This window comes from Hippichthys cyanospilos, chromosome 17 (genome assembly GCF_059441005.1).
Source record: "Hippichthys cyanospilos isolate Australia breed blue-spotted pipefish chromosome 17, RoL_Hcya_1.0, whole genome shotgun sequence".
NCBI classification, from domain to species: Eukaryota; Metazoa; Chordata; class Actinopteri; order Syngnathiformes; family Syngnathidae; genus Hippichthys; species Hippichthys cyanospilos.
In genome coordinates, this window is record NC_142385.1 from 15,472,623 (window position 1) to 15,487,745 (window position 15,123).

A 15,123-nucleotide genomic window follows, 5' to 3' on the forward strand; every position below is an offset into this window, starting at 1 on the left:
TTCGATCCCAGGAATAAAGTACCTGCAGTCACCTAAGTCGTCGATTCGTCTAGTTTCTTTAGTACATAAAATAATTGATTACTTAAGTACCTGACGTCATCGATTGCAGGAGTACTTGTTGCCTAATGTATTTACTTTAGTACTTGATAAATTCATTGATTTGTACTTGGGTACCAAAAGTAATCAATTAATTTAGTGCTGAAGGTAATCAATTACTTTAGTACACAATGTAATCATTTACTTTAGTACTAAAGTGCCGAAAATATTTACCTGCCATTTTTAGAGCCGCCTTAAGCCAAGTACTTAAAGGAATGTATATACACTTTTGTAAAACCTCGTTCTCACCATTTCGCTCATTGTTAAATCTGCAATTTTTAAAATAATAAAACTGTTTTGATTGTTCTTCTCTTCCTCCACAGAACTTTTACAAGGAGATCGATCGAGAGGAAATGTACATCAGGTTAGCGCTTTCTTCTTTGATGAGAAGGCTATTTGTAAAGATATAAATAGTATTTATGATGTTTTTCCCCCTTTTTTAATTTTGTAAAGGAATTTGATTTATTGTAATTTTATACTCTTTATGTTTATATTCATATACTTTTTTTGGGGTTGTTTTCCTTTTGAATTTTTTTAAAATTGATTTTTTTTTAAATTAATTTCAATATTAATTTTCATTTGATTTTAAATGAGTTCAAATTTATTTCATCATTTTGTTATTTATTATTTGTATATACTTACAATGTTATTTATAATATTTATAATTTTTTTAAATAGTTTTCCTTTATTAATATTAATTTATTTTCTATTTTATTATCAATTTGAAGTTTTTAATTCATTTAAATATAGATATATATCCATCTTTGTGTTTTAGATATTTGTACAAGCTGTGCGACCTCCACAAGGAGTGCGACAACTACACGGAGGCGGCGTATACGCTGCTACTGCATGCCAAACTACTCAAGGTACACGGCCTTCTATTTATCTCAATTGTTAGAAACAAAGCTAGCGTTTGAAGGTCAGCAGCGGCTTGAAGGAAAAAGCCTTTTAGCATGGAAATGGCGCGCTCCGCAATCAGCAGCAGCCAAATAGACGCGTGGTTTGGATGAATCAACAGGAAGGCGCTTATTTCTTTCTTCTTTTTTTTTCCTCCAGTGGTCTGACGAGCCCTGCGCCGCCCACCTGACCCAGCGGGACGGCTACCAGGCCGCCACTCAAGGCCAGCTGAAGGACCAGCTCTACCAGCAGATTATCAACTACTTTGACAAGGGCAAGGTTAGCGGGAAAACGCGCCTTCGTCGTTAGCTCGCTGCTCTTGTCAGGTTCGGTCAACCTCGAACGTTTCATAAACAAGACACAAGGAAGGAAGACAAGGAACTTTAGATTCTTTTGCTCGCGAGGAGAGCGAAGATTTGTTCGCTGCTGTGCCTTCAGTTATCAGTTCATACAGTGGCTAATATCTTCTTTTCCAAGAACATAACGACTACCCACAGGCCGTTGTGGCCTGTGACAATGTCACGGTGTCTCCTTTCTTCTTGAGCTTGTTCCTTCCATAAGCGACTTTCTCTTTCATGATTCAAACCGGGTTATACTGCTAAATAAATGCCTTGCAATACAGTCAGAGCAAATATGGAATAACTTAACCGTTAAAACCTTTTTTTTTTCTTCCAGATGTGGGAGGAAGCCATCATCCTGGGGAAGGAACTCGCCGAGCAGTACGAGAACGAAATGTTTGATTTTGAGCAGCTTAGCGCATCCTTGGTACGCTAGCTCTGTTCCGGAATAAAATTGAGCAAATTCGGTCGGCGGCGATCTTGATTTCTTTCATCCGTTCGCAGCGCAAGCAGGCGCAGTTCTACGAGAATATCGTCAAGGTGATCCGGCCCAAACCCGACTACTTCGCCGTGGGCTACTACGGCCTGGGGTTCCCGTCCTTCCTACGGGTGAGAAAACCAGTTGAGATACTCTGCCAAGACCCCACAGCATGATGTGTTTTTTTCCTGTGTTTTTTTCTCTTTTTATACTGAGAATTAAGAATTCTGGTCGAAAGTATGACTTTAAAGACAGACTAAAGAATGATTTTAAAATGCGAATTTTGACAATGATGTCAGAATTCTCACCGGAGCCGATGTTCTCGCTCGCCCGTCCTCCGTATTTCAAGCTCTTCTCCAGAGTTCTGCTGATTTCGTTTCAAGCGACAGTCAAAAAAAAGAAAGAAAAGCGCCCTTAAGCGTTAGTGAAGGTCCACTTTGAAGAACAATTCTTCTCGAGTGGCACTTTGATTTTTTCTTCATGTGTCCTCGCAGACGGCAATTTGCGAGCGTCTCATCTCGGGCTTTGTTCAAACGTCCTTTCCCAAGTCCTTTTTTTTTCTTTTTCCTTCATCGCTTCTTAGGCCTTTGTGGCAATAAATAAATAAATACAGGTATACATTATAAACGTGTATATATATATATATATATATTTTTTTTTTTTTTTTGTGTCCCCTCACGACTGTGTCCCCACTGATGTGGACTGCTTATACAAACAACATCAACACAACCTCTTACGGCGTTGAAAATTGACCTTTTTTTTTTTAGCTATGGGAAATAAGAAGCAATAAAGTTTTTTAAATTAAAAAAAAAAAAAAAAAGTCATTTTGACCACCCCCCCAATCAAGGACTTAATCAGTTTATACGCTCAATTGCTAGTACCAAAAGTTCATTTTAGTACCAAAAGTAGTTGATTACTTTTGTACCTAATTAGCTAAAGTAATCCCTTTGTACTTAAAGTAATTAATAGTACTTAATTTATCTATCACTCGCCATTTTTTGGACCATCCGTTTGCCAAATACTTGAAAAATTAAAATCACTATACCGGACTTTAGCGCCATTAATTTGACGCCGTGTCAGAGGTCAAGTGACGTTTGTGTCCCCTCAGAACAAAATGTTCATCTACCGCGGCAAGGAGTACGAGCGCTGGGAGGACTTTGAGGCCCGCCTCCTAACCCAATTCCCCAACGCCGAGAAGATGAAGACCACCACGCCACCTAGTGACGACATCAAGAATTCCCACGGGCAATGTATCCTCCAAAATAAAACGTATCTATAGATGGGGGCATTTTTATTGTATATTTCTTTTATTACAATCCTTGATATTGTGCATGAAGACGTTCAGTGTTTCACGGTGAAACCCATCCTGGATTTACCCGCCAAATTCCAGAACAAGCCCGTGGCGGAACAAATTCTCAGGTATGCATCCCGCACGTCAAAAACAGATTTCGACAAACCGCATGAAGTAATATCTCATATTAACCACCCAGGTGAGTACTTTCCAGATATATCATTTATTTGCCCGTGTACCCTTCTAGGGTGACAAACGGGTCAAAAGAGCTTTCTTTGGAAGGTTGGGGACTTCCTGGCATCGCCGTTGTGTGTGTGTGTTTGCTTGACCCGCACACGCGGGTCGCTCAAGCGTATAAATTCCCTCGGATATGCGAGCCACCGAATGCATCGGTGGGCATAATTAAAAAGGGATGTTTACTCGTTGAAACCTTTATGCAAATACACCTGGACCAGAGCCTTTATCGCGCGGCTGCAGGGCCGCCCGATTAGCATTGGCTGACCCCGCTCTCGGTCACTACAACTGCCAGGGGAGTCTTTAACCGGCCCGCCGCCACCTTCGCTTTGCTGCGCTAACAGTCCGTTCAACAGATGAAGTTAACTTTTTCGTCGCCGGCTTCGGTAAAATGACGTCCATAGCCGTCAGTGGCGGTGAATGAGTTGAAATTGATTATTGACAGCAGTGAATGAGTTCAAATGGATTTTTCACGTCTATAGCCGTCGTTGGCAGTGAATGACTTAACTTATCCACTGCTATCCTAGTAAAAATCGAATGTTCGTGTCTATACCCGTCAATGACAGAGAATAAGTTAGGACGGATTTTCGACGTCTATAGCCGTCCATGGCAGTGAACGAGTTAACTAGATAAACTGGCTCTTTGACATGCATAGCCGTCAATCGAGCCAGAATTTTGACTTGGCAGTGAATGTGTTGAAATTGATTTTTGGTGTCTGTAGCTAGCAGAGTTAAAAATGTGTTTTGAACGTCTTTGGCCGTCATTGGCAGCGAATGCGTGAAGGTGGATTTTTGACATGTAGAACCAACATCTATAAATCATTTTCTCTTCTCTGCGTTCCGTTCAAAGCTTCTACACGGTAAACGAAGTCCATAAATTCCAGTATTCCCGACCGGTCAGGAAAGGCGAGAAGGACCCGGACAACGAGTTTGCCGTAAGTGAACGACCGCTCCGTTTCCACACCCGTGATGACATAACAACCGGGAAATGTATTTTCAGCAAGCCGTTTTCAAACAAAAAAAACGTCTCAAATTCGAGCCCTTGCCAATTTTTTTCACCACGGCTTCAGAACATGTGGATCGAGAGGACCACGTACAGCACGGCCTACAAGCTGCCCGGCATCCTGCGCTGGTTCGAAGTCAAGTCCGTGTGCACCGTGAGTGTCCGATCAAGCCGTATGGACGGGCAGACTTTTTTTTTTCTTCGATTTAATTTACCATTCATTCTGCCCGTAAATGTTCCAGAACATCCTAATCCGATGTGCGTTTGTAGGATGAGATCAGCCCGCTGGAGAACGCCATGGAGACCATGCAGCTGGCCAACGACAAAATCAGCAGCATGGTGCAGAAGCACCTGAGCGACCCCAACCTTCCCATCAACCCCCTCTCCATGCTGCTCAACGGCATCGTGGACCCCGCCGTCATGGGGGGCTTCGCCAACTACGAGAAGGTGCGCCTCCGCTCGGATATTTCGATTTTATTTATTTTATTTTTTATTTTATTCAAATTATTTTATTTGCATTGTTGATTGTATCTTTTTTTCTATTTGGATTTTCTATTTGTATTATTTTTTTAAATTATTTTATTATTTATAATTATTATTATATTATATTATTATATTTATTATATTATTATTATTATACTATTAAATTATTTTACATTATTGATTCCTTCCTTAAATCTATTAAAGTCCAGGTTTTCTGAATGTTTTTTGTGTTTTTTATTTATTTACTGTATTGTATTTATTTTTTGAAGCTTCAATATTGATTTTTATTTATTATTTCTGTTTATTGTTGTTTTATTTTATAAATGTCTTCCAACAAAATCGGTGCCATGGGTGTACGTAGCTCCCCGATCCACCGCTAGGGTTACCTGAAGTGACGCTTCTGCTAGCTAGAAAGCTCGCAAGCGCTCAACGCTACTTTGACTACTCCGCGTCCTTTTGGAATCGGAGGAAGAGGACATTTTGAGAGACTTTTGGGTCTTCGCCCTTTGACTGACTGCCGAATGTGCGTTTGTGCCCCGCAGGCCTTTTTCAACGACAAATACACCCAGGAGCACCCCGAAGACCTGGACAAGATCGAGAAGCTGAAAGACCTCATCGCCTGGCAGGTGCGAGCCGCCCTCAATGGCTTTTTTAAGATTGCGCGAAAAAAAAAAAAAAAAAAAAAAGTGTCGGCGTGCTAATACGGAGGGAAGCGAGTTTGGGGGCGAGAAGAGAAGAGCGGCGTCCACTTTGCTCGCTGAAGTGCGGCCCATCAAAGTTGGCGGCCGGCGCGTTGCCATGCCGCCGCCGCGCTATAAAAAGAAGGTCCGCGGGTATCCCTGGAGACGGGATTCCTGCCGCGTCCTCCCGCTCGTCGCGCCGCCCCCGCGCCCGATCGCTCCGCTCGTCTTTGACGGGACGCTCGCGTCCTTCCGAAACCTCGCCGTCCTCGCTCCATGGGGAGGAGAGGTGCGCGGGAAATCCCTGCACACTTTTTTATGTTTTGATAGTTTTGAAATTGGGGTCAAATATGGGTAAGATTAATATGCTATTAACATTTTTTAATGTTTTAAATAATACTTTCAGAACAAAATGTTGCGAGGGATGATCATAATAGAACACTTATTTATTCATTTATTTAGAAATTATTTTATATATATTTTATATATTTTGGGTTAGTTTAATTTTGACACTTTGTTTTTTATTGAAATTGAATATATATATATATATATATATATATATATATATATATATATATATATATATATATATAATTTATTTATTTATATATATATATATATATATAATTTATTTATTTATTTTTTAAATATATAATTATTTTCAAAACAGTTTTGAAGTTTTAGCAATTTTTTATTACATTTTAATTTTTTTATAATTGGATTAATCACACATTTCAAACAAGTACTGTGAGGGGGAATAACAGAACATGTATTTATTTATTTAGAAAGGAAAGCAAAGTTTTGAAAACTACAAAAAAATAAATATTTTGGGGAAAAATATTTTTGAATAATTCAACCAGTATTTTGCAAATATTGCTGAAAGAATTTCGGTGAAACTGATTTGCAAATGTGTGGAAAATGAACGTCTGATGATTTGGCGGATTATTTAGGGGGTAAGAAACTGTCAGATATCTCTTTAATGAAGCACATACAAGGAAAAAGAAGTTTCATATTCGAAAGGACTCCAGAGAAATGAACTCATTCACTGCCATTGACGACTGTAGACGTCAAAGCCCCATTTTAACTCGACATATTTAGGTCAAATATCCGTTTGAACTCATTCAATGATAAGGACGTCTTTTTATGTCTGATTCAAGCTCCTTTTCCTTCACGAAAATGGCTTGAAACGAATGAGTTACTTTAGGACGCCGCGAGGCGGAGCTGCCGCTGACGGCGAGGTGTTTTTGCGGATTTCCCCGACAGATCCCGCACCTGGCCGAGGGCCTGCGTATCCACGGCGACAAGGTGACGGAGGCGCTCAGGCCTTTCCACGAACGGCTGGACGCCTGCTTCAAGCAGCTGCGCGACAAGGTGGAGAAACAGTACGGCGTCAAGACGCTGGTGAGTCGCGCCGTTTGCATTTGCACGCTAGTTCTTGGTTTTTGATTTTAGTCCGAGTGTCCTCAGTAGAGGACATCTTGCCCTATCCAGCCATGTGGACACAACAGTGGACACTTTAGGCTGGCTCTCATACGATTGGAATCATTTTACAGTAGCTGCCGGCACCTGCAAAATACAAAAGGACAACAGCGCCCTCCTCAGGTGGAGCGTGATACCCACACAAAACAGGCTGCTTCATGTCTTTTTGTGTATTTAGGGACATATATTTATAAGAAAGCTGTTTAATTAGTATGAAATACTGTGTTTTTTGTTTTATTTTGAATTTTGCAACCAGTTGATTTTTTTTTTTTTCTTTCTTTCTTTTAACGTGCACTGTGCAGCCGGCGGCGGACGAGCGTCGCGGTTCCCGCCCCCACTCCATGGTGCGTTCCTTCACCATGCCGTCGTCGCAGCGGCCTCTGTCCGTGGCCTCCGTCACCTCCGTCTCCTCGGACAACTCGCCCTCCAGGCCCGGATCCGACGGGTAACTCACCAAAAACCACTTATCTCCACCCTCAAGGCGCTCCTGAATATTTTTGGGGCTGGTGATGGTTGTTTTTCGCACTGTTGCAGTTTTGCCCTGGAGCCCCTGCTCCCCAAGAAGCTGCACACCAAGTCCCAGGACAAGCTGGACCGCGACGAGCCCGAGCGCGAGCGTCGGGACAAAAAGAAGGAGAAGCGCAACAGCAAGCACCAGGAGGCCTTCGACAAGGAGATGAAGACGGCCGAAATCCCCGCGCAGCCCCCCGAGGCCGTCATACTCTCCGAGACGGTACCGAGCCGCTCCCCTTGGGTCCTGTCTTTCAGGAGGGCCGTTACGTTGCTCAATCTTAGATCCCTTTGCTTTTTTTTTTTTTTCCAGATCAGCCCGCTGAGGCCCCAGAGGCCCCGGAGTCAAGTGCTGAGCCAGATCGTGGGGGACCGCCGACTTTCGGTGTCGCCGGGACCGCCCGCCGCCTCCTCGTCCAATTCGTCTTTGTCGTCCCCCTCGCCGGCGCCGCCGCCCATCACGCCTCGCAGCAAACTCTCTTTCAGCCTGCACGCTGCCTCCAGTCAGTTACATTGGATTTTTTTTCTTTTTATTTGGTGGGGGGGCGGAGCTTTCGTTAAATGTATTTTCTGTTTATAAGTAATTACCCGTTATTTAAAACATGCTTACAAATTCATCATCATACAGTACATCCGAACAGAGCAAAAATTGTCCTGCTGCGTTTTTGTCATTCAGATGTGGAGCTGAACGGCGTTGGCTGCGGCGAAAAGGTGGAAGTCCCGCCTCCGCTTCCCGTCAAAGGCAGCACGGCCGATTATGGCAACTTGCTGGATCATCAAGACTTAAGCTCGCCTGCCGCTGCCACCACCACGCCGCCGCCGCATCAACGGGTGCGTACAAACATATACATACAGTACATGTAGGACTTATAATAGCATGCAGTAATGCATATTAGTGAGAAACCGTTTGCCTGCTCATACATATATGTTCATGCAAATGTGTGTGTAAGTATATATATTTATATATATATATGTATGTGTGTATATATATGTAGAAAGAGCGAGAGAGAGAGACCATTTGCCTGCTCATACGTATATGCTCATCCGTATATTGAGTGGTATATATATTTATATATATATTTATGTGTGTGTGTATATATATATATATATATATATATATATATATATATATATATATATATATATATATATATATATATATAAAGAAAGAGAGAGAGAGACCATTTGCCTGCTCATACGTATCTGCTCATGCGTATATTGAGTGGTAGCAATACATCATTTGTCTTTGAGGATGATGCTAATTTATAGCGTGCTAACGGGTGTTTGTTGTGTTTTTTGGCGCAGCATTTCCCACCGCCGCTACCCAGCAAAACACCGCCACCGCCCCCACCTAAGACCACACGCAAGCAGGCCTCCATCGATTCTGGAATTGTACAGTAAGATGCGGACAAGCCACGAAAAAGCCCAAAGACACACACACACACACACACACACGCTTGAAGTTCCCCACATTCCTGGCACTCCTGACTCACATTGACAAAATGAATACCTCATTGCGGTCCTTTTCACTTTTTATCCTTCAAAACATCATCGAGTATAAATGTCCCACCATGTATGTATAGACGTTTGTATATAGGATTTTATTTGCTGTTTTCTACCTGATTGTTTGTATTAACGCATTATTAGATCACACGAGGCATTTTTATAACTACAAAAACGGGCTGTAGAGTGACTTAGTGGTCAAAAGTTTGGCGTGCGCAAAGCAACCTCGTAATTGTGTGTATTCTTTTTTTTTTTTTTTAAGAATAACTCCAAATTCACTACTGATACCACTTCGAAATAAATATTCACAAAGCGGATGGATTTCTCAAGCAAAACATGTCTTCCCCCTTCTGGTTTTTGCCTCATATAATACTTATTTGAACTCCAATTTTACACTGTTTACATATTCCAGTGCAGATGTGTCCAAACTAAGGCCCGGGGGCCATTTGCGGCCCGTCATACACACTTTGGCAGCCCGTGGCATATGTGAAAAATGTCACAAAAAAAGAATATAAAAAAAAATTGATGGGATACAGCGTTGCACGTTGGGGGTATTTTGGTCTTATTGTCTAGTTCTCTGCCATAGTTTTGATTTTTCATCTATGCGCTGAGCTACGGGCCCGGCATGTTTCGTACATTTTCATGTCATTTTAGTATCTGAGATTGGATGTCAGGACTCTTAAAAAAAAAACCATGAAAATACATCTATGGAATTGAATTCAATGGAGTTTGCAAAATTCGAGAACCATTGTTGTAGGGGTGTGTTGACTTATGCAAGCATTTTCTGCCAATTACTGGTGAACGGTATACAGCTGGGAATTTGAATTTTCTGAGCGCAACTTCACTTCTAACAAGAAAAGGGATGTATGGGAAAACGGCCACAAGGAGGCCACTGTTTTGGAGCAAATCACAAGGCCGCGCGCGGAGGAAAAATGGCGCAACACACCAACGGCAAAACCGTCCGCAAGCGTGAAGCCCGTTCCAGGAGGCATCGCGGCGTGGGGCTGCTTTGCTTCTTCAGGGCCTGGACAGCTCGCTATCACCGACGGACAAATGAGAGTTGCCCTATTCGAGAGTGCCCAACACAGAAGCAAATCAGCGGTGTGGCCCAGTCAAGGTCCTGACCCGAACCCAATTGAGATTTTGGACGTGACCTCAAGAGAGCTATCCCAGGAACCCGGCAGAAGTGCAAGAGTTTTGGTCCACAATTGATCCTGATGCTTTTGCCCGTCTAATCTGCAACCACAGGAAATGTTTGCTTGAGCTTTTTGCTACCAAAGGACCCAATTCCAAAACTTCACTTCCTGTTTCCTCCCTGTCTTTTGTGTGTTTTGTTATGTTATGCCCAATAAAACTATGAAAACTTCCAATTATTTGTGTTGTGTTATTTTAAGCACACTGTTTTGTTTTGTTTTGGATTTTTTTGTGTCACTGCGGTCCATTTGCGGTTAGCAAAGAAGCTTGATTCGCATTTAAAAGTCCAACGGTGCTCACGCTGCTTCTCGTCCAATCAAATTGCTTGTTGGGAACTAACTAGTGTTTACCGCCCATCAGTGAGCGCTTTCTGTTGACAAAACAGCTTATAAAAGGCAACACGTCACCACGTTATTGCGCTCCGGTGTGAAGTTTGCTGATGACTCATTAGCCCCAATTAACATTGAACACACACACCCACACACACACTCACTCACACACACACACACAATGCAACAGCATGTAATACTTTGAACTAATATGGGCTCCGTTTGCAATGTCAATTTGTAGTTTTGGAGTACAGTATTCCCTCAGGGGGAAAACACAGTTGTTGTTTTTTTTTGCTACATTCTCATTGGCCAACAACCTTGTCACTCTCCAGTCCAAGCCCCGCCTTTTAAAGCAAGCCACACACACCTCAAAGTTACACGCGCGAAAATAATACCCCACATGCATGTTTTTGGTTCTAGTTTTTGTTTGATTTTATTTTGCGATTGCTACAATAATAGATGAATAAAAAAAACGTGGTTTTAAATTCTTAAAAGTTGCAAAGCTAATGTCTTTGTTATCTGAAATCTCGCATTATGCAAAACACAATTTAAAACTACATTTTATAAGTATTTAGAAATGTGTAAATACTTGAGCTCGCTCAGTCCCAGACAGGTTTTTACAGAGTTTAAATCCAAACATTCAAACCCAGGTACTTATTATTTTTTTCTTACTTGTTTTAACAAAAAATATGTCAAAATACTTATGAAACAAATCAATTACTTTCGCTAAAGTAATTATCACTTTACTACTCAAGGATTATTATCAAGTGATTACTTTAGTACCTCAATAAATCAATTACTTTTTATGTTATTGTTTTACTGAAATTTGACTTCTTCCTACTCATTCTTTTGCACCATATTCCCAATATTCAATTTGTTTTCTGGCTTGGCAAAATAAAATTGCGAAGCACACTTTTTACGGTTTAAAAATACTGTGATCGATGCAAATTTGAAAGTATGGGCTTAATGTTTCTCAATGAAACTTGATTGTCTTTTTTTCACTGCATTCTAATATGTATTCGAAGGTGATTAATCTTTGGATTTCTTTGAAGATGATACAATTATATTGGCTCCACTTTGGCGCCTGGCCTCCAAGCGAAGAAAAAGAAAAAAAAACGGAGAAAAAAAAAACGGAGAAAGGCGTGAGTGATGCTCCTGCGCTTGAAAGGAGATGGTATCATCATAAAATGTAGATGGTATCGGCGCCCATTGAAATTGAAAAAGAGGTGTGACCGACCCCCCTTTCACGCGGGGGGTGGGGGGGGGGGGGGACTCCCGGGGGCTCCACCTGGCGCCCCTTGCCCATAAATACTCCTCCCTCGGCCGGGTCGAGTTGAGTCCGGAGCGCTCGAAGGGAGGTTTTCATCTCTTGATCCTTTGCGGGATTATGAACGCTTTCGGAGCTCAGCAAGCGTCGGGTCCGCTCAGCGGCGTTTGCGACACGGCGGACGCGGGCGCCTACTGCGACAACTACGGCGCGTACCAGCAGCAGAAGCACCCGGCCGGCTACGGCCTGGGCGACTACGCCGCCCCGCCCACCAACCCCTACCTGTGGCTCAACGGCTCCCCCGCCTCGGCCTACCCCGGCGCCGGCGGAGGGGGCTCCGCCTACCCGCCGGTGGCGATGGCCGGCTGCGGCTACGGCTACGGCTACGCCCCCGGCACCGGCCCGGGACCCGGCCCCGGCCCCGGTCCCGGTCCCGACCTGGGCTGGCTGTCGCTCTCGGGCCAGCAGGAGCTCTTCAAGATGGTCCGGCCCCCGTACTCGTACTCGGCGCTGATCGCCATGGCCATCCAGAACGCGCAGGACAGGAAGCTGACCCTGAGTCAGATCTACCAGTACGTGGCCGAAAACTTCCCGTTTTACAAGAGGAGCAAAGCCGGCTGGCAGAACTCCATCCGCCACAATTTGTCCCTCAACGACTGCTTCAAGAAGGTGGCCCGGGACGAGGATGACCCCGGTGAGTGCCGCACGCTTTCGCGCATTTGCTCCAACCTTACAAAGTGCGAATCGGACGTTTTCGCGTGGTGAAATTCGGAGGTTTATCAAATGCGCTCATTTTTTCTAGGAACTTCTGGACGAGCGCGCGCGGCTAGATTTCCACTTGCATTTCAAACTTTCTTTTTTTTTTTTAACCCATCCATTGCTAAAAACAATTTATTTACGAGTCCGCGACGCTCTGTTTATGATTTTTCCTGTATTTAAACAAGACTCTTTAAAAGGCTGCTACTAAAAGAATAATGTACTAAAGAAATCAATTCACTAAGTGCACATTGATTATTTTGATAAAGTAATCAAGTCCTCAAATACTGATACTTTCCGTAAGTAAGTACTGAAGTGTGTGATTAGCCAATTAAGAAATCTGAAAACGCACAGTGTTACACTAATCGACTACTTCAAATACTAAATCACTAAATTAATCAAACACAAAGCAATCAGTTACTGTAGTAGATTTAGTGATTGACTTAAAGTCAACTGACTTGGAAAAGAGCTGATTAGTACTTCATTCTTTTAGTACCAGCTACTTTTGCAACCATCTTTTGCTACATAAGTAATTTTATACCAAGTATTGGCAAATTAATCGATTAGTTCTTTTCGCACTAGCCATGGTTCTTCATTTGGTACTAGCCATTTTGAGAACCTCCTTCAGATAAACAATTTAACAAAAGAGTAATTGTCTTGACGTAAAAATACGCGTTTGGGATTGAAGGAGATAACAATTCTGTGGACGCTCCCCCCCCCCTCCCAGGCAAAGGCAACTACTGGACTCTGGACCCCAACTGCGAGAAAATGTTCGACAACGGCAACTTCCGGCGCAAGCGCAAGAGGCGAACCGACGGCGGCGGCGCGGCCGAGAAGCCGGACTCGCCGTCCCGGCGCAAGCTGTCGGACGCGTCCGGCCCGCTCGCCTCGTCGCCGGGCGGGCGGGGCCCGTGCTTCGCCGGCTTCGTGTCCGGCGTCAACGCGCTGCTGGCGGTCGGCGCCCCGCAGCGGGACTCGGCGGCGTGCGCGCCGCAAAGCCGCGAGGGCCCGCCCGGACCGGACTCCTACTCGCCCCCCAGCAGGATGAACTACTACAATCTCAGTAATCACTTCACCGTCAACAACTTCATCTACAGCCGGGAAGGAACTGAAGTTTGATGTTGCTTGCTAAAAATGGGACTTTAATTTATCTCATTTTCTCCTGCCGCTTGTGTTTTTTTGTTGAGATTAATTCGCAGAGAGATCAATTAGGATTTGTGTTATAATTGATCTAATTCATCTTCTTAATCCTAAAAAAAAATTGGCAGACAGTATTTGCGGATGCTTCGTATTGATGTGGTAAGCTGAACTTGAAGTGCTCTTTGCAAAGAATGCTTGTGTATCAAAGATGCAGTCGTTCCCGTTTATGATGTTGAATTCATCAAACGGGCAACTGTCACAGGCTCTTCCGTTTTCACGTCTTCCTTCTGCCCCCCAACCGCAACAGGAGCCTATCGGGTTATGCCAAACACAATGACAGCCAATCAGTGACCAGTTCCAGTAAAGACTGGCACCAAATGAATCAGAGACTAAAGTAATTCATTGCTTTAGGTAATCAAGACCCTTAGCTAATTAGGTACGAAGCTAATTAGCTAATACCAAAATAATCAACTACATTAGCTAATGAAATACTCAAGTATTTGATTACTTTGAGGCTTCAACTCTGGTGAAAATATCATCTATCCTATCGGTCGCACACTTGCTCACATGTGGTGTTGTTCTCCAGTTTGGATTGGTGAAGACCTTTAGCTATTGCTGGTTACGTTAGCGTCTTTGTCGTTACCGTTGGCCGTGGCTGCTTTGCATTGATGCGGTAAGCCACACTAGAGCCGCTTCTTACCAAGAATCTATATCGCTCAAGGACATTTATTGGACTGAACGCACACAAGAAGCAAAGTGCATAAAAACAGAGATTAAAAATGAGATTAACACGATCGAAAAACATTTTCACTTTTGACCGTAATTAATTGATCGCATTATACGTTTTAAATGACGCCTTTTGGAGTCAAAACGCTTGTCCTGTTGAGGAAGAAAAATGTACACTAATTATTTTTATAAGAACTTGTATTTTTGTGTTATTTAAACTCACGTTGATGTTTGAATAAATGCTTTTTTTAAATATCCGCTTCCCGGTTGTCTTCATTTTCACTTTTTTTTTTGTGTTTAATTCTCATATTTCACCCAAATAAAGCCCCCCTCCCGAGGAGGAAAAAAAAAGTCCTGCCAGGATGTCTCCAGTCAAGTGGCTGTAAGTCATCAAAGTGTGTAAAACTGAGACATTTTCCGCCTGTCACCCCCGATCGGCCCTCTAAGCCCCCCCCCCCCCCTCCCGCCCAGCTCTAAGCCGCAGTTCACAAGTTCATCTTTTTGTCTCTATCCCATTTCTTGCCGACCTTTTGGCAACATTTGTACCTGTCCCCCCCCCCACACTCCTTTATGAAAAAGGTCCGACCGCGGTGAAGGAAACGAGTCTCGGCGGCGGGATCATTGAGCTCGCTCAAGAGATTGAATTTGCAAACACAAAAGCGGCTCGGCGGGGGGGCCGAAGTTGGAAAGATGCATTTTTGGGGGTGTTGGCACAGCTAG

General features: G+C 43.3%; 2 protein-coding genes across 2 annotated transcripts in view; both read left to right on the forward strand.

The window, feature by feature from the left end:
• dock1 (dedicator of cytokinesis 1) overlaps positions 1 to 10,361 on the forward strand; it is an 80,567-nt gene extending 70,206 nt beyond the window's left edge. Inside the window, exons 36-52 of the mRNA XM_088438256.1 lie at positions 420 to 460; positions 872 to 962; positions 1,153 to 1,272; positions 1,669 to 1,758; positions 1,836 to 1,940; positions 2,918 to 3,059; positions 3,147 to 3,228; positions 4,184 to 4,268; positions 4,404 to 4,490; positions 4,607 to 4,783; positions 5,362 to 5,445; positions 6,763 to 6,900; positions 7,281 to 7,423; positions 7,513 to 7,711; positions 7,802 to 7,991; positions 8,165 to 8,319; positions 8,794 to 10,361. Of these exons, the coding sequence (XP_088294382.1) occupies positions 420 to 460; positions 872 to 962; positions 1,153 to 1,272; positions 1,669 to 1,758; positions 1,836 to 1,940; positions 2,918 to 3,059; positions 3,147 to 3,228; positions 4,184 to 4,268; positions 4,404 to 4,490; positions 4,607 to 4,783; positions 5,362 to 5,445; positions 6,763 to 6,900; positions 7,281 to 7,423; positions 7,513 to 7,711; positions 7,802 to 7,991; positions 8,165 to 8,319; positions 8,794 to 8,889 (2,025 nt within the window). The 3' untranslated portion in view covers positions 8,890 to 10,361. The remainder of the gene's footprint in view (positions 1 to 419; positions 461 to 871; positions 963 to 1,152; positions 1,273 to 1,668; positions 1,759 to 1,835; positions 1,941 to 2,917; positions 3,060 to 3,146; positions 3,229 to 4,183; positions 4,269 to 4,403; positions 4,491 to 4,606; positions 4,784 to 5,361; positions 5,446 to 6,762; positions 6,901 to 7,280; positions 7,424 to 7,512; positions 7,712 to 7,801; positions 7,992 to 8,164; positions 8,320 to 8,793) is intronic.
• Positions 10,362 to 11,901: 1,540 nt separating this feature from the next.
• On the forward strand, positions 11,902 to 14,543 carry LOC148409944 (forkhead box protein I2-like). The gene is made up of 2 exons (XM_088439641.1): positions 11,902 to 12,475; positions 13,265 to 14,543. The coding sequence occupies exons 1-2, from the start codon at positions 11,902 to 11,904 to the stop codon at positions 13,654 to 13,656; spliced, it is 966 nt and encodes a 321-aa protein (XP_088295767.1). The 3' UTR covers positions 13,657 to 14,543.
• Positions 14,544 to 15,123: the final 580 nt, after the last annotated feature.

What these genes read in the sequence shown, in the direction of transcription:
- LOC148409944 (XM_088439641.1), top strand. Translation starts at nt 11,902, where the DNA reads ATGAACGCTTTCGGAGCTCAGCAAGCGTCGGGTCCGCTCAGCGGCGTT. An exon ending in CCGGGACGAGGATGACCCCG is followed by an intron (nt 12,476 to 13,264) that starts GTGAGTGCCGCA and finishes CCCCCCTCCCAG; the next exon opens with GCAAAGGCAACTACTGGACT.